Below are 18456 nucleotides of genomic sequence, written 5' to 3' on the forward strand. Positions count from 1 at the left end.
CAGAGTAAGAAAGCCAGACAGCCATTAGGAGATTAGAATATAGGGTGTTATATTACAACTTGTCCTTTTTTTTAAAGTTACCAGTACAGAGTTCTGTAAAAATAATCGCATGGATAATACTAGTCTGCGTCTGTCTTGCTTGTTCTTTCACCAGTTCAGATATGGTGCCCGTCTGTTTAGCAAATAGGTGAAACACCCAATAAATCACATCTCAACTTCCAATCAATCACCTCTCAGACCTACCAATGCTAGTGCTGCCATTCTCCACCCAAACTCAGGCCGCACATGACTGGTGTTTTCAGATTGTTGGGTGTTTGGAGGCATCCATTCACTGCGTGAAAGGCAATGGCTGGTGAACATGGCCAATGACCCTTTGGTAGTGACAGGGGATAGGTGGCCAGTAGACAATGGCAGGTGACCCATGGACAAAATGGATCCATTAGGTGATGGACAGGGGAATATGGGGATAGGTTGAGATGAGTCCATCATTGCCTGAGGTTACACCTCTCATACCCAGTACATCAATGTACTGAGCATGTGGCAATGACTGGAGAAACAGATAAATCGGCTTAGATGTAAAATTACTACAGTAAACTTTGCTACAAGTTGTGCAAGCATTTTTTTCATTAAGAAGCCACAGGAAGGGTGCCCTGGAGCCGGAGCTAGCCTGGAAGACTGCGTAAACCTTGTCAAATGTCTCTATAAAGAGTGACCATTTTCTAATCCCTTTTTTCCCTCCCCAACTGATCAGTGAGCTGTAGATTTAAAGATTTGTACATTCCCAGTTTTTTGTTAACACATTTCCAAACCCTTTTATGGTGAACCTTCCCAACAGCAGGAAATGGCCATTCCCACAGGTACTTTACAACATCTCTGAATAACAGTTACTGTATTTTTATCTATAGAAATCAATCTCAAGTTGGTCTTTGTTCACAATAAGATGGTCATTTCTGGTCACCATGACTCCCTGCCACAGCTTCTGATGTGCGTCTGTTATTGTCTTCTCACTTTATGTACAGTCAGTACATAGAGAACCTGGTGCTTTACAGAACTCGGGTGTATTATCCACTGAAACGCTTTACATGTGACCATGTGGATGTGACATGAAATATAGTACATATGATTAGAACTGTCACTCATAACAATTACTGGTGCAGGGGGGGAGAAGGATGGTGGGAAGGGGGAAAGAGGACTGGAGAGGACAAGAGGCAGTGGGGAGGGGGGGTGGGTGGGGGGGACAAAGAGACGTTTTCAGACCCTTCTAATGCTCCAAGCTTTCTTCTGTCACAAGCAGCGCTATTCAAGCAGAACCCATGCCTCCTGCCTCCTGGCAGCGACGGGGAAGGTGCGATCTCACAGGAGCAGTGGACATGGGGGTGGGGGGGGTGGCGGGAGGGAGCCATGTCCGGGATAAAGCTCTACAGCTCAAGCAATATCAAAGCTGCCTTTCCAAACCACTTGTCGCCATGAAACAACTTCAGCACCACCTATGCTCATTCACCTATCAGCCAGAAAGCTTCAGCTTTGAGCTAGGGGCATTCCCAGAAGGTAACCGTGTGTGTGTGTGCAATCATTACCAGAATTTGACACATCAAAAACCATTGTACTTAAAACCAAACCGAAGTGGTGGTGGGGGGGGCGGCTGGAATTGTGAAGCCAAAGCGGCAACCGTTTAACTCCCACCCCACACGTGGTAGGACCGTCAGTCTATTGGGGTAAGATGGTACCTGTGTTTTGCTACCTAGCGATCTATACAGATGCGTCAGTCAGAACGGTTGGGGAAGAGGAAGAGAATTACTTGTGTACAAGGCTCAACGTCAAAAGTTGTCAGGAACAATGCGAGCTTCCCCAACCTTTAACAAACTGTACGGGTTGAGGTTGGGGGACGGTTGGGGGGGGGGAGGGGGAGGAGAACGGAAAGAAAGCAGAAACTGGAGCGAAGGAACAGCTTTTGAATCCACATTCAGTGAGACCACACCCCACACGCTGGCCACAGCGCAGAGACCCTGAGCTGCTCTAGAAATTTTGCACTTCTTTGCCGATCCGGTAACCGGTGATCGTGTTCCAGGTAACCTTCATGCGGGTGACTGGCAGCTGCCGGCGTAAGGCTTTGAAAGTGGTGTCGGACATGGTTTGGTAATTCTCGTTGATGGCAGTCTGAAACCAGATAGCAACCATGTTATACCGCAAGGAAGACAGAACCACCACCTCTCGCACACACACACCCAGCCCCCACCCCAACAGCTACATCAAAATCACTTCAGCACATTTTCTTTCCATTATTTACTGCCCGCCCCACAGCCACCATTTACCTGGTAATCGTTCTCTGCCGCCTCGATCACTTTCACCAACTCCTTTGCAGTTTGGGCTTCGTTCTGAATGGGTCAGAAAAGTCAGGGTTAAATATTGCAAATACTTCATCTCACAACTGTGAAGAATGTCTTTAAAAAATAGTCACATCAACAGTAGTAAGTTACCTTAGTGCAGCCAGTGGCAATCTTGCCTCTGACCCTGCATGAGGGGCGCTATATAAACACAAGTCGTTGTTGTGTCAGATACCCAACAGCATTGGAAAAGAGAAGGGAGTTTCTCCCAGTGGCCGGAGCAACAGAGACATCGATCATTCACTTTGTGGCTATTTAGTACCAAGGCAACTTTAACAATCATTTAAAACAGGCAGACAGGACCTGATTTGTCTCATCCAAAGCCTATCATTGTGTGTCAGCAAGGCCCATGGCTGGGTTCATTAAGTGACAGCATTGCTCATTAGTGGACAGGATAAGACAGTACATAACACTTTCTCTCTGGATTTTAGCCACATGCTTTGACGAGTGACTTACTGTAATTTGGATGGATTCCTGGACATCCTTGTGACTAACCAGCTGGACATTCCCATCCTCATAGTAATGTACCTGGAACACAAGCACAGGGTGTGAGGCAGTGACGTTCTGGGAGTTACTGACTGTACTAGATAAGAGACATATACAGGAGGCAGCCTTTCACTCACCTGGATCTTTAGGACCCCAGTGACCTGAGCTGAAGTTGGGGTGATAGCGAATTTCCACTCTGATCTCCAACGTCCATTCCTTTAAGCAGACAATAAGCCAGTGAATGCCTCACGTCAAAGTGGAATACACATAGCCTCACACATACATACACACGCAGAAAACCACCCCTAGCTAGCCTACACCTCACACAAACACTTGGGTGCTGTACTTTCATTGTGCATTCATGAGAAAAAAAAAGCTTTATTTGCAGTTCATAAAAATGAAACTTACCAGAAATTTTTTGGCTGAAACTGGTGATTTTCAATGCAAGCAATAATAGTTTGCTGCCCATCTATGGTTTTCCCATAAACCTATTAAAACAAAGAACCGGAACATACTTCAGAAAGATAGTAAACAATTCATTGCTCATTGCTGCCCAATGTTTGCTGCTGAAGTGAATGGGTGAGGCTGCTACACTTACAGTGCAAACACCTGTGGGGTAATGTTCCTTGACGTAGGCCTGTAGGGCACTGTCACAGGCACTCCTCCACGATTCCATTGAGCTCTCCCCATCGTGAGTTCTCACGTCGCTGGTGTCTTTCCTCAAGTGGTCAAATTTGAATGACAGTTTATTCTTTGGGTCAAAAAACCTGCCGTTGCCCAGATCACCGTGCTCCGTGATCAGCACCTGAGGAAGCAAGAATTCAAACCTTAAAACTTTTGTCATTTTCTTTCTTTTTCCTTGTGCATCTTATAGTAATTACCTTGACTCAAAATACCACAAAGCATGTCATAGGTAAGTGTACTGACTTTATTTTGTATGCAAATACGGCAGCCAATTTTCGCACAACAAAGTGCCACAAAAATACTGATGACAGGCAGTTTTCTGGAAAGTTTGGCCAACATATCCAGGTCCTGAAGGGAAGGCCCTTCATACCTTACTGTAAGATAAATGCTAAACAGCAGGAAGCTGTCCTAAACGCACCTCACAAACATTTTTCACATCATGACTAATTATCAAGTTGCCTCTTACCTGTTCATCGTACCCCTCAAGTTTGGCAGGAGTGAACTGGTCCATATTATACTGAGCAAACGCACTGCAACAAGAAACAGCACATTAGTGTCTGCGGCACAGACTAATTGGCCTATATCCGCACTGTATCATTCCATGTAAGTAAATGACCCACTGGACAGCAATCACACCAATGTACTGCCCCATCCCTATTATGCAGATGAGCAGCGCAGTTTACAGAAAAAGTGGAATCTTTAATGGAAAAGCTGACAAAACAAAAGAGTTTCACTCTGCATCTAGCCCAGGAGTGTCTGAAGCCATTTACATCACCAAAATTACATGCCTACAGCGCCTTTCACGTCAGGAGACGCTGGACAATTAGTGTTTTGGAACCGAGCTGGGGATTGGGGAGGGTGGAGGGCAGAGGCTGGGAAAAGGAGGGCGACCGAAGACACGGTCGAAGAGGAGGGTCTTGAAATGGATTTTGAAGAAGCAAGGAGGGGGTAACATGGAGGGACTGTGGGGTAGAATTCCAGAGGGTGGGGACAGAGTGGCTGAAGGTCCGCCCACCAATGGTGGGGCAGGTGAGGCGGGGGATGTGAAGCAGGCTGGAGCCAGCTGAGCAGAGGGAGCGGGCAGGTTGGTAGGGGGTTAGAAGGTCGTACAGGTAGGGGGAGCAAGGCCATAGAGGGCTTCGAAAGTGAGGACCCGGATCTCAAACTGACATTTTGTGTAATGAGGAAAATCACATCTGTGCTGGGGACAGAGCTCCCATAACTGGACAATGTGAAAGCCCACGAGGCTCCTAGACACTTACTGCGCGGCTCCTTCCCTGAGAAGATTATCATTGTTGAGGAGTAACCGGACATCTGCAAAACAAATCAGAACTGCTGTTTAGTCAGGTCAGTATTGTACTAAAGGAAATGCCCTTCACTGCCAGAATCAATTCACAAAACCACACGCATGGAAGCTCATACATAGCTACAGGAAAAGTAAAAAATGATAAAGTATTTGTATCAATGGACGTGTCAGAACCCAGGGCAGACTCGGCCAATGGAATATTTATAGCACGGAAGAACCTGCACTTACAGAAGATTTCGGGAAACAGTTTTACTGTTTAAAAAAAAGCCAATTGTGGTGAAACATTCTGAGCTAAATATCAACAAGCACTCATTAACGCACAGGATTGTGTCTAGTTGGGACCGCCCAACATATCAGGCTTTGGCTCGCAGTGTGAGGACACATTTACATCACCTCATCTCACTAGTCAGACAAGCTGGTCACCAGCAACAGTGCATTAGAATACTGAGGAGATACCTGGTTTCATCAGGGTCTCCACAGAGCCAGTGTAACTCCAGGAAAACACCAATCAACTCCCCCCTTGTAAAGAGAACATTTGCTTAGAAACAGTAATTCTGGAGCAGACTCTTTGGCCAAACAGCACATGGACTCTGTAATTAGCACCGCACTGGACGCGAATCCTACTTCAGTTTGAAACACGTTTTGTAGCAGTGGGAGATGTGAGCTCCTTTTCACTTTATAAGGCGAGCATTAGATTCCTTTCCTAATTAATGAATTCTCTCAGCCGTCACTACTCGGAGACACTGTGCACTACCATCTGCATTGAGTTGTGGTTAAAACTCTACTAACCACGAGAGGCAGTGACGAGGTAAGTGAAGGATACGGATGCTAAGCTCGAATCATACGTCACCAAATACCACCCGTGCAGTCCTGCAGCACAGCAGCACTGAGAATAAAACAACTTTATATTCATTCACCAAAAGCTTTTAAGCTGTATTTATCATGCCATATTGTTTAATAATTCATGCTACAGGAGATGGAACATTGTCAATCTTTAATGCACATTTTGGGAAGGATATCCTTCAGCTAGCAGGATGGATCATTATTGGTTTCAGACGTTGTTAGAGAAAGCATTCGCTGTATACCTGCAAATGTTAGAACTTTTGTAAATACTTTAATATTCAACACAAACGTGCGACAGGTGTGGCAGTGCTGTGGTTACAATGATGCGAGATATTAGAGCAGACAAGAAGGCTCAGCGACTTACCATTAAACACTTCGTTGAACTCTCCCGGTGGTGCGTGGGTGATGAAATTGGCTGCGATGCGAACCTAGAGATAAAGCAGAAACGTCGGTTAGTAACAGGAATTCACGCCACATTCGCAGTGACTCTGCATGTGAGCACTTCACCTCGGCAAAAGACAGGACACAAGCAGGGAGGACGAAGGGACTGAGACACACATCGAGGATCTAAACTGATTATTTCACCTCTTGCCTCAACAACAATCCCACAACCCTGTACTCCAAGTTGAATATGTAAATTGTTGGAAGACATGCACTAAGGTAGTGCTCAACACACTAGATGGCAGCCTACGCCACATTTATGGCATATGCAGCATGGGAATTCCATACAGCTTCCCAGGATTGCTTGAGCCATGTTCCCAAAGACATACGCTGTAAGACAACAACAACGTGCACTTATATAGCACCCCTCACGCAGGGCAGAGTCCCAGAGTAATACAAACATCTTCACACAATTCCAGGAACCGAGGCAGAGTGAAAATTTGTCAACATCTCAATGCTTCAGAAATGCAACAGGGTCCCTGATCATTAGGCCATCAGCACCTTAAGATTATAAGGTGCACACAAGGAGCCGTCCAGTAGCTCACCCTCCTCCGTGTCAGTTGGGGGTCTCACAGTGTGCAAAGGTGCTACAGTTTGTCAGGATTTCCAAAAGTTATAATCATGTCCCTGGTTTCACACAGAGAATGTCTGTTATTGTAAGCTATTTACAGATATTAGTCTATCCTCCTCTCAACCACGGTACAAGCTCACATTTTCTCCTCTCCACCCCCACACTGTGTGTAACTGGTGATTGGAGCACCTTCATTAGTGAGATTGAGATTACAAGATGTAGGAATAGACCTTTGTGTCATTACGATCATCAATAATCAAATGTAGCCACTAAACCATACAGACACCGGGGTCACAGATTATAACCTTGAACTGCTGATGTCAGGCCGGGTGGGGGGAGCTGGGACTCCTGATCACTGCTGTTGACATACTTGGATGGATACATGGCAAGGGCAGAACTGGATCAATGCCACCCACAGCTGAACATGGCTAAAGCTCAAGTCTAAATGGGCACTTAGACGAGGGTCAGAGTTCTCCCCCTCCCCAGACACACACACACACACACACACAGAGCTATTCCCAGTATGTCTGCAATATTAGGAGAAAAAGGCGAGTGTGAAAAACGAGGGAGAAATTATTCAAAAAGATTTAATCTGTTAACTCATCAAATACAATGATGAGACATCATTAAATTAACAGTTTAGCTGGGAGAACCGACAGGCAACCAGAGGAATCCCTCAGTAAATGGAACACACTCACCAAGTACACCCACTGCTGAATCTCCGCACTTGCATCTGCCATTAATAGCTCTGGTAAAGTCCTAAAAATAACTTTAGTGTCGTGTAACCATAGTTTCATCTGAATCAGGGAAACTCATCTGACGTACACTGTAGCACACAACATACAGTGTGCAGCCTCCATATAAACAGGCAGGACCTGACTCCGCACAACACCCAGCCTGAAAGAGCAGAACGTGCCACATGGTGGCTGTGTTTCCATTTAACAGAAAGTTTCATCGGAGTTTTACTGCCACTATAAAATGCTGCCACTGGACTTCTGTGAGCTTTAAATACCCAGCCTCCCAAAAAATGAAGTCACAAGTCACGCCACAGCCACTGGAAACTTGCACCAGCTCGACCAAAAGCAGAAGCAAGATATCCTGTTTACAAATAGGAAATGCATCAGAATTGGTACTTTTAAGTGAAAAAAAATCAAATCACCCTCCATACCATTTGTTTGCCTGAGATACTGTGGCCTGTGATGTGGTGCCTAACGTAATCTCACAATGTACAGGTATTAGTGAAGTTTAACACAACTAACACACATCATACATCTTCTTCCTCATTGTAAAGCCATTTTGTGGGAACTGAGTGTTTTGTGTGTTACACAATAAATGTGCCGTAATGGAAAGCAAGAATCTGCACTCAAGGTCACTTGGCCTCAGGAGATAGCATTCAATCTGTATGTCAGAGAAGAGCAGTGGTGCAGCAGGATGAGTGTTCAGACTTTCAGTTATTTTAATGCCAGTATCTGACCCAGATTATTGCGCTGCAGCGGGGGGGGGGGGGGGGGGGGGGGGGAATCGCCTAGTATTTTATGGCCATTTGGGAGAACTTTGGGGCAGACAGCAACAAGTTACAAATTGCACGGCGCCTTTCACTTCGGGAGGACATCCCAAGGTGCTGGGCGGTCAGAGATTTGGACCTGAGCTGGGGATTAGGATCAGGAGGGGTGGAGGGTAGGAGTGGGAGGGTGGCCGAAAGCGTAGTCGAAGAGGAGGGCTTTGAGACGGGCTTTGAAGGAGGCAAGGGAAGGAGCGAGGTGAAGGGATTGTGCGATGGAGTTCCAAGGGGGCTTTGTGTGAACATGACCCCAGAGCAGTCTCTCCCAAAGCAGCAACAGCTCCTCTGTGGCTGTGTTCAGACTCCTTTTTCCATGAAGCTAGAAGAGTGTAGAGTTCAGACATGCTATATGGAGAGACATTTTCTGCACCGCTCTCCTAATCTCCAAGAAAATGACGAAAAAGCAGCTGATTTCCAGGATGATGAAGGAACAGCAGAGTTAGAGAAGAGCTGCAGAAATCCTTCTGAGTCGTCAGCTCTGGCGTGTATGTGCAGGCCTGCAACACTGCAGCAGTCTGCTCCCCAGCCTGCAGCTCAGCATCGCCTACCAACAATCCTTTCACAAATTTATATTTTGTGCTCTTTTGTGCCGTTGCCTTGGCATATCTGAAGGGATTGTGACTTTCTCTATCCTATTAACAATCATGTATGTTTATGTAAGATGGCTGTCAAAACATTATCTCCTGGATGAGCCTCAACTTCCTTCAGTTAAACATGGACCATTTTCCTCCACTCCTGCCAGCACCTCCTCCTGGCTCAGACTTCCTCAACCTTCCTGGGCTCTCTCTCTTCCCAACTTACTGAATCTGTGCAAAACTTTGGCGTTTGGTCAAGACAGATCAAGACCACCTTTCTGCATCTTCCCCACATTGCACACAGAATGTTGCAGCAGCTCAGATCCTCAGCCACAATGCTAGATTCCCTCACCACTGCACAATCACTGCACTGACACTTTCAGATCTTTGACTTATTACGACCTACAGGTACATAAATACAGATAGATATCCTTTGCATGCAGGTAGCAGGTCTGACCGATGATAAATCTTCCAATCTTCATGTTCCTCCACATTGGTTAGTTAGACTCTAACTGCACTTAGAAACAGGACAGAAATAAAATGACAATCTTGCACAAAATGGTTTGTGCATGCCAGTGCAGATAACTGACATTATATCCTGATACTCATCAGCCCCACTGACCCACCCACCGAGCCACCCAGTTTAGGACCAAAATAACTTCTTCCTGAAAATGAAAATGAAGACACTGCAGAACTGCCAGCTAATCTCACGTTACTGACTGAAGTGATGACATTTCCATGGCTGTCTGTTCAGGTGTGGTTAAAGCTGGGTCCCACCTACCAGATGACAGTGACATTAGCCTACAAAACAGTCACTATATGACAACCCTCGTAAACGCTTGAAAAATACAACTTCTTTCTATCAGTCACAGTAAGTATACAAGAGCACCTTGTAGTCATTCTCGCTAAATTCTCTCTGCTCTCTCCCCCCTCCCCCAGCCATCCCCGATCCTGTCTAAAGCTTGAACCTCATAATGTTGTGGTTGACTCTCTGTGCATCAATCTTCAAACTACAGCACATTAACGGAAATAAGTGTCAGCATTACATCCTTTCCTCTCACAGAGGGGCAACCAGAAAGAGTGAGGCCTAACCAGGCTCCTGAAAAAGCTATTCCTAATCTTCAGCAACATATCCAACAGGTGCCATTGGAGAACAGAGTTATGGCTAAGTTGTGACATTTGGAAACTAAATTGTGTTAACTGCGACTTAAGATTGTGAATATCTTGGTTTCCAAGATTCACAAAACAGTTACATTCACAAAACAGTTATGTCATTGCTAATGTCCATTTTCAGTCGTTGCTAAATTTCAGAGTATGTGATTTGCTGCTTTGCAAATCTGATATTTGAAAACTTGAAATCAACACTGATGGAAAAATGTAGTTGATAAATTTTGCAAACCAGACCCCATTAAGTCACCTGCACTGGTCTCTGGGGTATTTGGGCTGCACAGTACTGTACATGTCCTAGTCAGAGATCCACAACACAAATAGGATGTTTTTTTTAAAAAAAGACAAGCTACAGTGCACATACAAGAACACTCTGCTATACAGAAAATCAATCAAGATTGTGCTACCTCGATAACCAATCATTCCACAGTACAATATGCCTGTGCACCACTTGATGGTAACTGTGGTTTAGTCTGCGATTCTGCAGCAAAATTGAAAGTGCGCTTGCACTATATTCAGCAGCTCCACTCAACTACAGCATTTCCTCTGGACACTCAAGTCTAGTCTTTAATGTTTAAGGTAAGAATCCCAGGTTTCACCCCTTTCTTTCCACTACTCTCTCCACCTCTCAAACATTTGCTGTACAAAGTGTAAAATAATAATAAATAAGAAGAAACCTTGCATTTGATATAGCGCTTTATAATGTCTTTGAGATGTCTCAAAGTGCTTCATGAAGTGAACTGACTGTATATTTTGTGGGCGAAACACGACAGTCAATTGGGCAAACAGTGTCCCACATACAGTCTTGGATTGAGTGACCAAATTTATTATTACCCCCAGAAAAGCGATACAGCGATCGACTGACAACAGCTTCCTACTTACTACTGGGTACAGAGGTGTGTGAAGTAAGGAAATTTGCTCAACGTTTCGTCTGACTAGGAATCGAACCCAGGTCCTGTCGCTTGCAAGGCGAGTGCTCTAATCACTGAGCTACAGGACTCCAGAATAGTGCCAGCACTCTCCCTGGAGCTGCCTACCGCCATTTTCTTGTTCTCTTTCCCCATTGTTTCTGTTCCGGCCCTTGTTCATCATGGGTTGGGGGGGAAGAGGGAGTGAGGGGAAAAGAGAGGAATAAAAATATCAAACATATAATTCCAGCAGGGGCACTAAACAGGAGTGAGAGCCCTGCTCATGGAGCTGGAGATTCTGCTCCCTGGGTAACTCTGGGTAGACCAAACCATCAGAACTTCTTGGATGTGAATGAAAATGAACCTCAGTAAAAGAATCGATGGGACAAGGCACAACAAGGGTTTATTCTGCTCCAGAGTCTGCCCACACACACTCAGATGTTATCCTCCTGACCCAGTGCCGAACCCTGCCATCAAAGGGCTGGGAATCAGAGCGCCAAGAGTTGTGAGGGCCAATCAAACCTACTCTGTAAATACAGTGTCGAACTGGAACTGGAAGAACCAAACCTGGAGAGTAATAGCAGTCTGGCACAGCCCACACCCAGTTCCACTCAGTCTGGCACAGCACAGCATCAGGCGAGCTCAGGGCGGCACTGACACAGGAATTTAGATCAGCCAAATAGCCATGCAACACCAGCAGGAGCAAATGCCATTAGGAGAAGCCAAGAAAGCAAGAAATTAGAAAAAAAGAGCAATTTACACTTACAAATAGACAATCTATTGTCATGAGAAACACTACAAAGGCACCCAGAAGCTAAGTGCTGCTCAATGGCTTCGCGGCTCAGAACATTACCGCTTTTGGACATAATGTACGAACAAAACTTCCTGTCTGTGACTAACGCATCAAGAATTACCATTTCAGGTAAAGACACTGGGCTGAGCGAGAACCCAACTTCCCCTTGCTGACTGGTGCAATGACTGAACAGCAGCAGCAGCAAAATGTTCACATCATCAGAGCAAAGCAACCATTAAACAAACATTTTTATTCGCTTAAACTGATAACTGAATATCTTCAACGCATTAAACTTTTAGTTCCTCTTCATTAAGAATTATGGAAAAGAATTTAATGAAAAGCTATTACGTATCCTTTCAAAGCAAAACCTGATTTATTACATTTTAACAGAAACAACACATTACATTTACACAGTGCCTTTCAAGTCAGGAGGATGTCCCAAGGCTCCGGACAATCAGGGATTTGGACCCGAGCTGGGGATTGGGATCAGGAGGGGTGGAGGGCAGAGGTAGAAGGTGACTGAAGGCGCAGTTGAAGTTATAAGATTGCATTTTCAAAAATAAAAACTATCCGACTAAACACATCCTCCCTCTTGTTCCAAATTCTGCACTTGTCATGTTTCAAACCATAAAAGGTTACTCACAAATTTAGAGCACAGCCCTTTTCATTTCCTCTCCAACCTAACAACCATTTCATTCCCAATCTGGGGAAAGCAAACTTTATAGCTTTGAAAGTTTCCATTAAAATAACGCGCTTTTTTAAAAAAAAGTACAGATCTGGGTTTCTATAACCACAGTAAATAATATGGAGTAAATCTGATCTATCACCTTATCACAAGCACTTCATACAATGCAGCTCTTCCCAGTTCCATACAGAATTCACAATCGCATCAATTAAAAACCTACACTCTGATAGCAACAATCAGTTTAACCTGAACCCCATCTACTCTCGCCTCCATTTCACTGGTGTGAGATCACAGTGATAGACATGCTGCAGTATAGTTACTTTCTGATGGTTATACATAAAGAAAACTGGTTGTAGTTGGTTCCTCTGAAAGACAAGTGGATACAGCCAGCACTTTGTGCACGTACAGACTGTTTGCAGGTTTAATCCCAGCTCTGTGGTGAGTTACTAATCTCAGTCAGGAGGCAGCAATCTGCCTCAGTGCCCTTTTGTTTGGGAGAGGATGATCTACCAGGATTTGTTCCTGCGCGCACACACAGGAAAAATTCACTTGAGCCGATGGGAAAGTACTCCAGGACAAGGAAAGCCACAGGAGAGGGGGAAACATTGAGAAAGTTTCTTAAAGAAATTTTACAACTAAATGTGAATTAAAAACCAAAGTACTGGAACTTCCTCCAGATAGTTTCCTATTTGTTGAGTTTATCAAGACCTCCACGCTGCGGTTCATTTTTACCAACTTATTAGGCAAAGTTGCCAGCACAAATTACAGGCTGGCACATAGAGCTGAGAAAGCGGTAACAGATCCTCAGCAGTGCAGGGGCAAGGATTGAGTTTAGCAGCGAGTGAAGTTTGACACGACACCCACTGCCAAGCAGGGATCCCATGGCAGTCTCATTCCACTGTAGCTATCGTCCGTCAGGCCATGGCAGATATACATAGATATACATAACTCACAAAGGCTGGAACTCAAACCCCAACCAGCCTATGTGAACAGGAAAGTTACCTTCACTCCACAATGCAGGGAATCATAGCTCCAACATATTGCCTATCCCGTCTCCAGACTGACATGACAGCTTACAGTACAGGTGTGAAAGAAATCCTGCCGCACCCAGTGTTGGTAGTGTACAGCTCTGGTAAGAGTAGTTATTGTAAATATAGTCCTGCAGTATATACCATCACTGTGCCAAGCCATGGAGATATACACTCTGGGACCCCACCCTATATGAAGGGCGCAATATAAATGCAAGTTGTTGTTGATATACTATGCTGGATTAGGAGCCAATTTGAAGGAAGCAACGACTAGAAAATATGATTACAGCAGGCAGACCCGCCTTGCTACTGAACATCCATTAGGGTCACAGGGTTTACAAGTGTTTATCTCTGACACTCCCCTCCCACAGTTTCTGTACGACATTGATCCTTATCACTTCTAGCTTTTTAAATTCACAAATTTGGGGTATTGTTATTGAAGGTACAAATTCCTTTAAACAAGTATTTGTTACTGTTTGCCTTTCTTGTGTCATTGCCCCAGAGGGAGGGGCACCACACAAATATCTCAGGGAGATTTACACCCCCACACACCGCATGGCTTCCTCTCAGCCCAAGCCCACACTAGCACGCCCCAGACATGTGTGGTGCCAATGTGGAGGATCACAGTACAAACCCGCAGCAGTGATCTGCAGTAAAGCTGCAATACAACTGTAGGTATTGTCAACTGCAAACACGATACCAATATTCAGGAAATAAAGTTTAGTAAAACACTTGAAATAGTTGTAGAGGTTATCAAGTTGTGCAAACGGCTGCTTTATCCCTGCAGGTGGTGCATGTAACAGGACTAAACCGAACAGGAATTTGACTATCGAAACACTGGTTCTGGTCTCGATCCAGGATTCCCCTCCCCCAATCCTTTCTACACAATTTGATTGTACAGTGTGCACTATCAGCATTTTCTCGGATATGATCTGTTGAAATATAAAACCTCCAGTTTGTGGATAGCATGACATCAGCTGGTGTGAATTGTTGAGAAAAAAAAGTATTTCTTTTCTTCATTGAACTCACACAAGTCTAAACTGACACTCTATTGCGGTGTTGGGCATCTGTTGCATTGTTGGACGTGCCATACTTCGGATGAGATGTTAGACCTAGGTGGACGTTAAAGATCCCATGGCGCTATTTGAAAAGAGAAGGGAGTTTCTCCTGGTGTTTTGGACAATAATCCCCCAAATAAAAATGGTCACTTACTCTGTGGCTGTTTGTGGGACATTGCTGTGTGCAAATTGGCTTCAGTATTTAAATACACAAGGATTCTATTTCACAGGAAAAAGCTTTGAAGCGTTTGATCTGTCCTTCCAAGGTGGTAAGGTGCTGTATCAAATGCAAGGATTATTATTATAATCCATCAATTATAGGTACCACACTGAGAGAACGAGACAAAAAATTCATCAATCCTATTCAAAAAATGTCAAAACCTCTAAGAGACACAAATGGGGTTTACTTCAAACCCAACACCACCTCTTAGTGGCTCATTATCCAAGTTGAGGTGCACTCAATGTGGAATCTTATGCCAACAGAATCGGGGCTTCAGGGTTTGTCCACAGGAACTATCAACTGCCTCCAGTCACAGTGCTTTACATAAAACACACATACTTTCTACGCCATCATTTGGAGTGAACACCACCCGGGATGCTCATTGTCAGCAAGTGTTTAGTGGATATCCTATTGCAAACTCTACTTTCAAAATTTTAGCCACTCATTTCCAAAAGCAGAAGTACAACGGGCAGTCACAGAGTGCGATTTCAGTGCAAACTTCTCGACTTAAAATATAAGGAAGTACTGTAAATTGCAATTTGTATATATATTTGAAAACTTCCTTGAAAAAACATACATCTCATGCACTTTTGAAAACAGGAAAGTTCAAGGAATTTTTAAGATACTTTTTCCAGTACAAAATGTACACTGGGTTAAATAAATGGATGCAGGATTGCCATATTAAATCCGAGGTTAGAAATAATATTTACACTTCAGGTGGTTAGAATGTGGAATTCTCTGCCACAAGCGAAGTTGACGCAGTGTCCATCAATTATTTTTAAAAGGAAATTCAATAGATGCTTGAAAGAGGGATATTAAATGGTATGGGGAGTGAGCAGGAAAGTGGCGTTAGTTTTGGTGGCTCATAGGGAGAGAACACCAGTACAGGTGTGATGGGCTGAATGGCCCAATTCTTTCCTGTAACATTCAATGATTAATGTTTCCAGTTTGCTGTATATTGCCTTTACCACACTATCACAATGCTTTGTTGGTACTTTAGCAAAAACAAGATGAAAATCTACTGACAATAACAAATTGCATTAAGATATTTTTTAAACCAATCAAAACAACAGCTAGAGCTTTGGAAAGTAAAACAGGAAAACTCCCATGGACAGCGTTCAGAAAGGTCATCACAGCTCTGAAGATTCTGACGAAATGTCACAGGTGATAAGTGTGGGGCCACATCAGCCTATCAGTCGGACCTTTGTCACTGAGGTGAGAAGAGGAAGGATTCACCCGCCCTCCACGCACACCCTCACATACAAACCACCAACCCCGCACAGCACCCCCCCACCCCTCGCACCTACCCGCACCCAGCCCCCTCGCGCCTACCCGCACCCAGCCCCCTCGCGCCTACCCGCACCCAGCCCCCTCGCGCCTACCCGCACCCAGCCCCCTCGCGCCTACCCGCACCCAGCCCCCTTCGCACATCCCCTCTGCACGTACCCGCGCACACCCCCCCTCGCACGTACCCTCCCGCGCGCACACCCCTCGCACATACACATACCCACACATACACACCACCCCCCCCTTTGCACCATCCTGTGCTCCCAGCTCCAGAATTAATACTACTACTTGAGTAATAATAATATTTAGAAACACTGTGCCACTTGAGGGGGGGATTTTTTTTTGAAAAAAGAAGTTCCACTTTTTCACAAAGACAAACAGAAACCAGCCTAAAGCCGCACAGTCACTACACTTTACAGTATATCCGGTGAAGCGCCTCGAGACGTCTGGAAGACGTGATAACCATAAACTCTATCAAATGCGAGGATTGTTATGATCATAATAACAATAATAGTAATAGTAATAGGAAGACATTGCCATCGGCTGCAGTGGAATCTCCTGCCATCAGATGATCCTGTGATACACGGCGGGGATTTCCCTTGAGGAGGGCCGGGGCTGGGCCGCTCGCTGTGCGGGGCTGCGGAGCCGGGTCAGGGCGGGAGGGAGCGGCCTGTACCCGCCCCCGAGGCTGCGTTTGCCGCTCGGAGCACAGGCCAGGCCAGGGCGGGGCGGGGCCCGGAAGCAGTGGGGAGAGGCGCAGGGCCGGAGCCGAGTGTGGCCCCGGAGTGGCTGCTGGTCGGCGGCAGTGCCTGTAACTCGGGGCCCGGGGCGGCGGGAAAGGCCCGAGTGAGTGAGTGAGTGAGTGAGTGTCTCCCGCGGGCGGGCGGCGGGCGGGCGGGGCAGCTCAGCTCCAGCCCCCGCGCTCTCTCCCCCCCCCCGGGCTCAGGCCGGGGTGGCGGCGCTGTGGGAGCGCGGAGCCGGGCGGCGCGGTGCGGGGGGAGGGCGCGGGGGGAGGGCCGGGGCCGGGCGCCCCTTCGCGCTCTCACCTTCTCCTCGGCTCCCAACTGCTGCTCTTCCAAATCCGCCATCTTGGCTCCAGCGGCCCCGCCCGCGCTGCATCCTGGGAGCCGCCCGGCCCGGGGGCGGGGCCTCGCCTCCACACTGACCCCCACCAGCTGAGCCGAGCCGCCTCTACCAGGAGTGAGGCGAGTACCAGTACTAGCTAAACTAGCTCTACCGGAGAGGCCAGTGATACTAATAATACTAACAATAATACTAGCTAAACTAGCTCTACCAGAGAGGCTAGTAATACTAGTGATACTAGTAACAATATTAGCTAAACTAGCTCTACCAGGGAGACTAGTAATACTAGTAACAATATTAGCTAAACTGGCTCTACCAGGGAGCCTAGTAATACTAATAATACTAGTAATAATACTAGTTTAGTTGGCTCTACCAGGGAGGCTAGTAACATTAGTAATAATACTAGGTAAACTGGCTCTACCAGGGCACCTAGTAATACTTGTAATAATACTAGCTAAACTAGCTCTACCAGGGAAACTAATAATACTAGTGATACCAGTAGCAATATTGTTTTGCCCACAAAATATAGTCAATTCACTTTACAGTATATTTTGTGAAGCGCTTATCACATCATTGAGACATCTCAAAGAGTTTCACAGAATATAACTATAAACAGAATTGACTATATTGGGGTGAAAGTATTGGTCTCCCCACAGGAAATGTTTGGAAATTGAGCCACTATCAGACTTGTTCCTGGATTCTGTTGCTTTACAGGATGTGTTTCTTTGCTTGACACAATCTCTGCCCTGGAGGGAGAAATGTGGCCTGAAACACAAAGCCCTGACTGTCACTATAATTAGCCATTACATATTTACAGTCTCTTGTTGAGTAATGGACCAAATATCTGAACGATTACTTTCTGCAGCCTCCCCTCCCAGGCACGTACCCACACATGTCCAAGGCTGCACTGACTCATTGCCTCAGTGCAGTAATGCAGTTAGCTGGAAAATTGGCTCGTTCACGGCGGAACTGAATCGCCATGTCCAGGCCTCAAATCAGAGGAATCTGAGGCTTAGAAACATAGAAATATATAGAAACATAGGAACAGGCATAGGCTATTCAGCCCCTCGAGTCTGTTCCGCCATTCTACAAGATCAAGGCTGATCTGTACCTCAACTCCAATTACCCTCCTTGCCCATATCCCTTGATACCCTGACCAAACAAACATCTGTCCATCTCAGTCTTACCATTTTGTCTTAAAATTTACGATCACTGAGGATTGTGGAAAAATCTTAAATTCAGTTTCAATTTAGAAGCCAATTTTGTGCCGTTCTTTAAAATAAATGTTTTTTCTATTTCAAATTAAGACTGAATTTAAGAAATGTTCCCTCAATTCTGTTATTACAATCCTACAGCACAACCAGTCGCTCAGCCAC

The 18456-nt window shown here is 45.5% G+C and overlaps 1 protein-coding gene across 1 annotated transcript; it reads right to left on the reverse strand.

Annotated features, from left to right (window-relative positions):
- Nucleotides 1–1235: 1235 nt before the first annotated feature.
- On the reverse strand, nt 1236–17133 carry LOC103182528 (capping actin protein of muscle Z-line subunit alpha 1). Its single transcript, XM_042342130.1, has 10 exons — nt 17044–17133; nt 6068–6131; nt 4817–4868; nt 4021–4084; nt 3469–3675; nt 3279–3358; nt 3008–3086; nt 2841–2912; nt 2313–2375; nt 1236–2157 (listed from the first exon to the last, which is right to left on the reverse strand). The coding sequence occupies exons 1-10, from the start codon at nt 17083–17085 to the stop codon at nt 2017–2019; spliced, it is 864 nt and encodes a 287-aa protein (XP_042198064.1). The 5' UTR covers nt 17086–17133; the 3' UTR covers nt 1236–2016.
- Nucleotides 17134–18456: the final 1323 nt, after the last annotated feature.

This window comes from Callorhinchus milii, unplaced genomic scaffold, assembly GCF_018977255.1.
Source record: "Callorhinchus milii isolate IMCB2004 unplaced genomic scaffold, IMCB_Cmil_1.0 Scaffold19, whole genome shotgun sequence".
NCBI classification, from domain to species: domain Eukaryota; kingdom Metazoa; phylum Chordata; class Chondrichthyes; order Chimaeriformes; family Callorhinchidae; genus Callorhinchus; species Callorhinchus milii.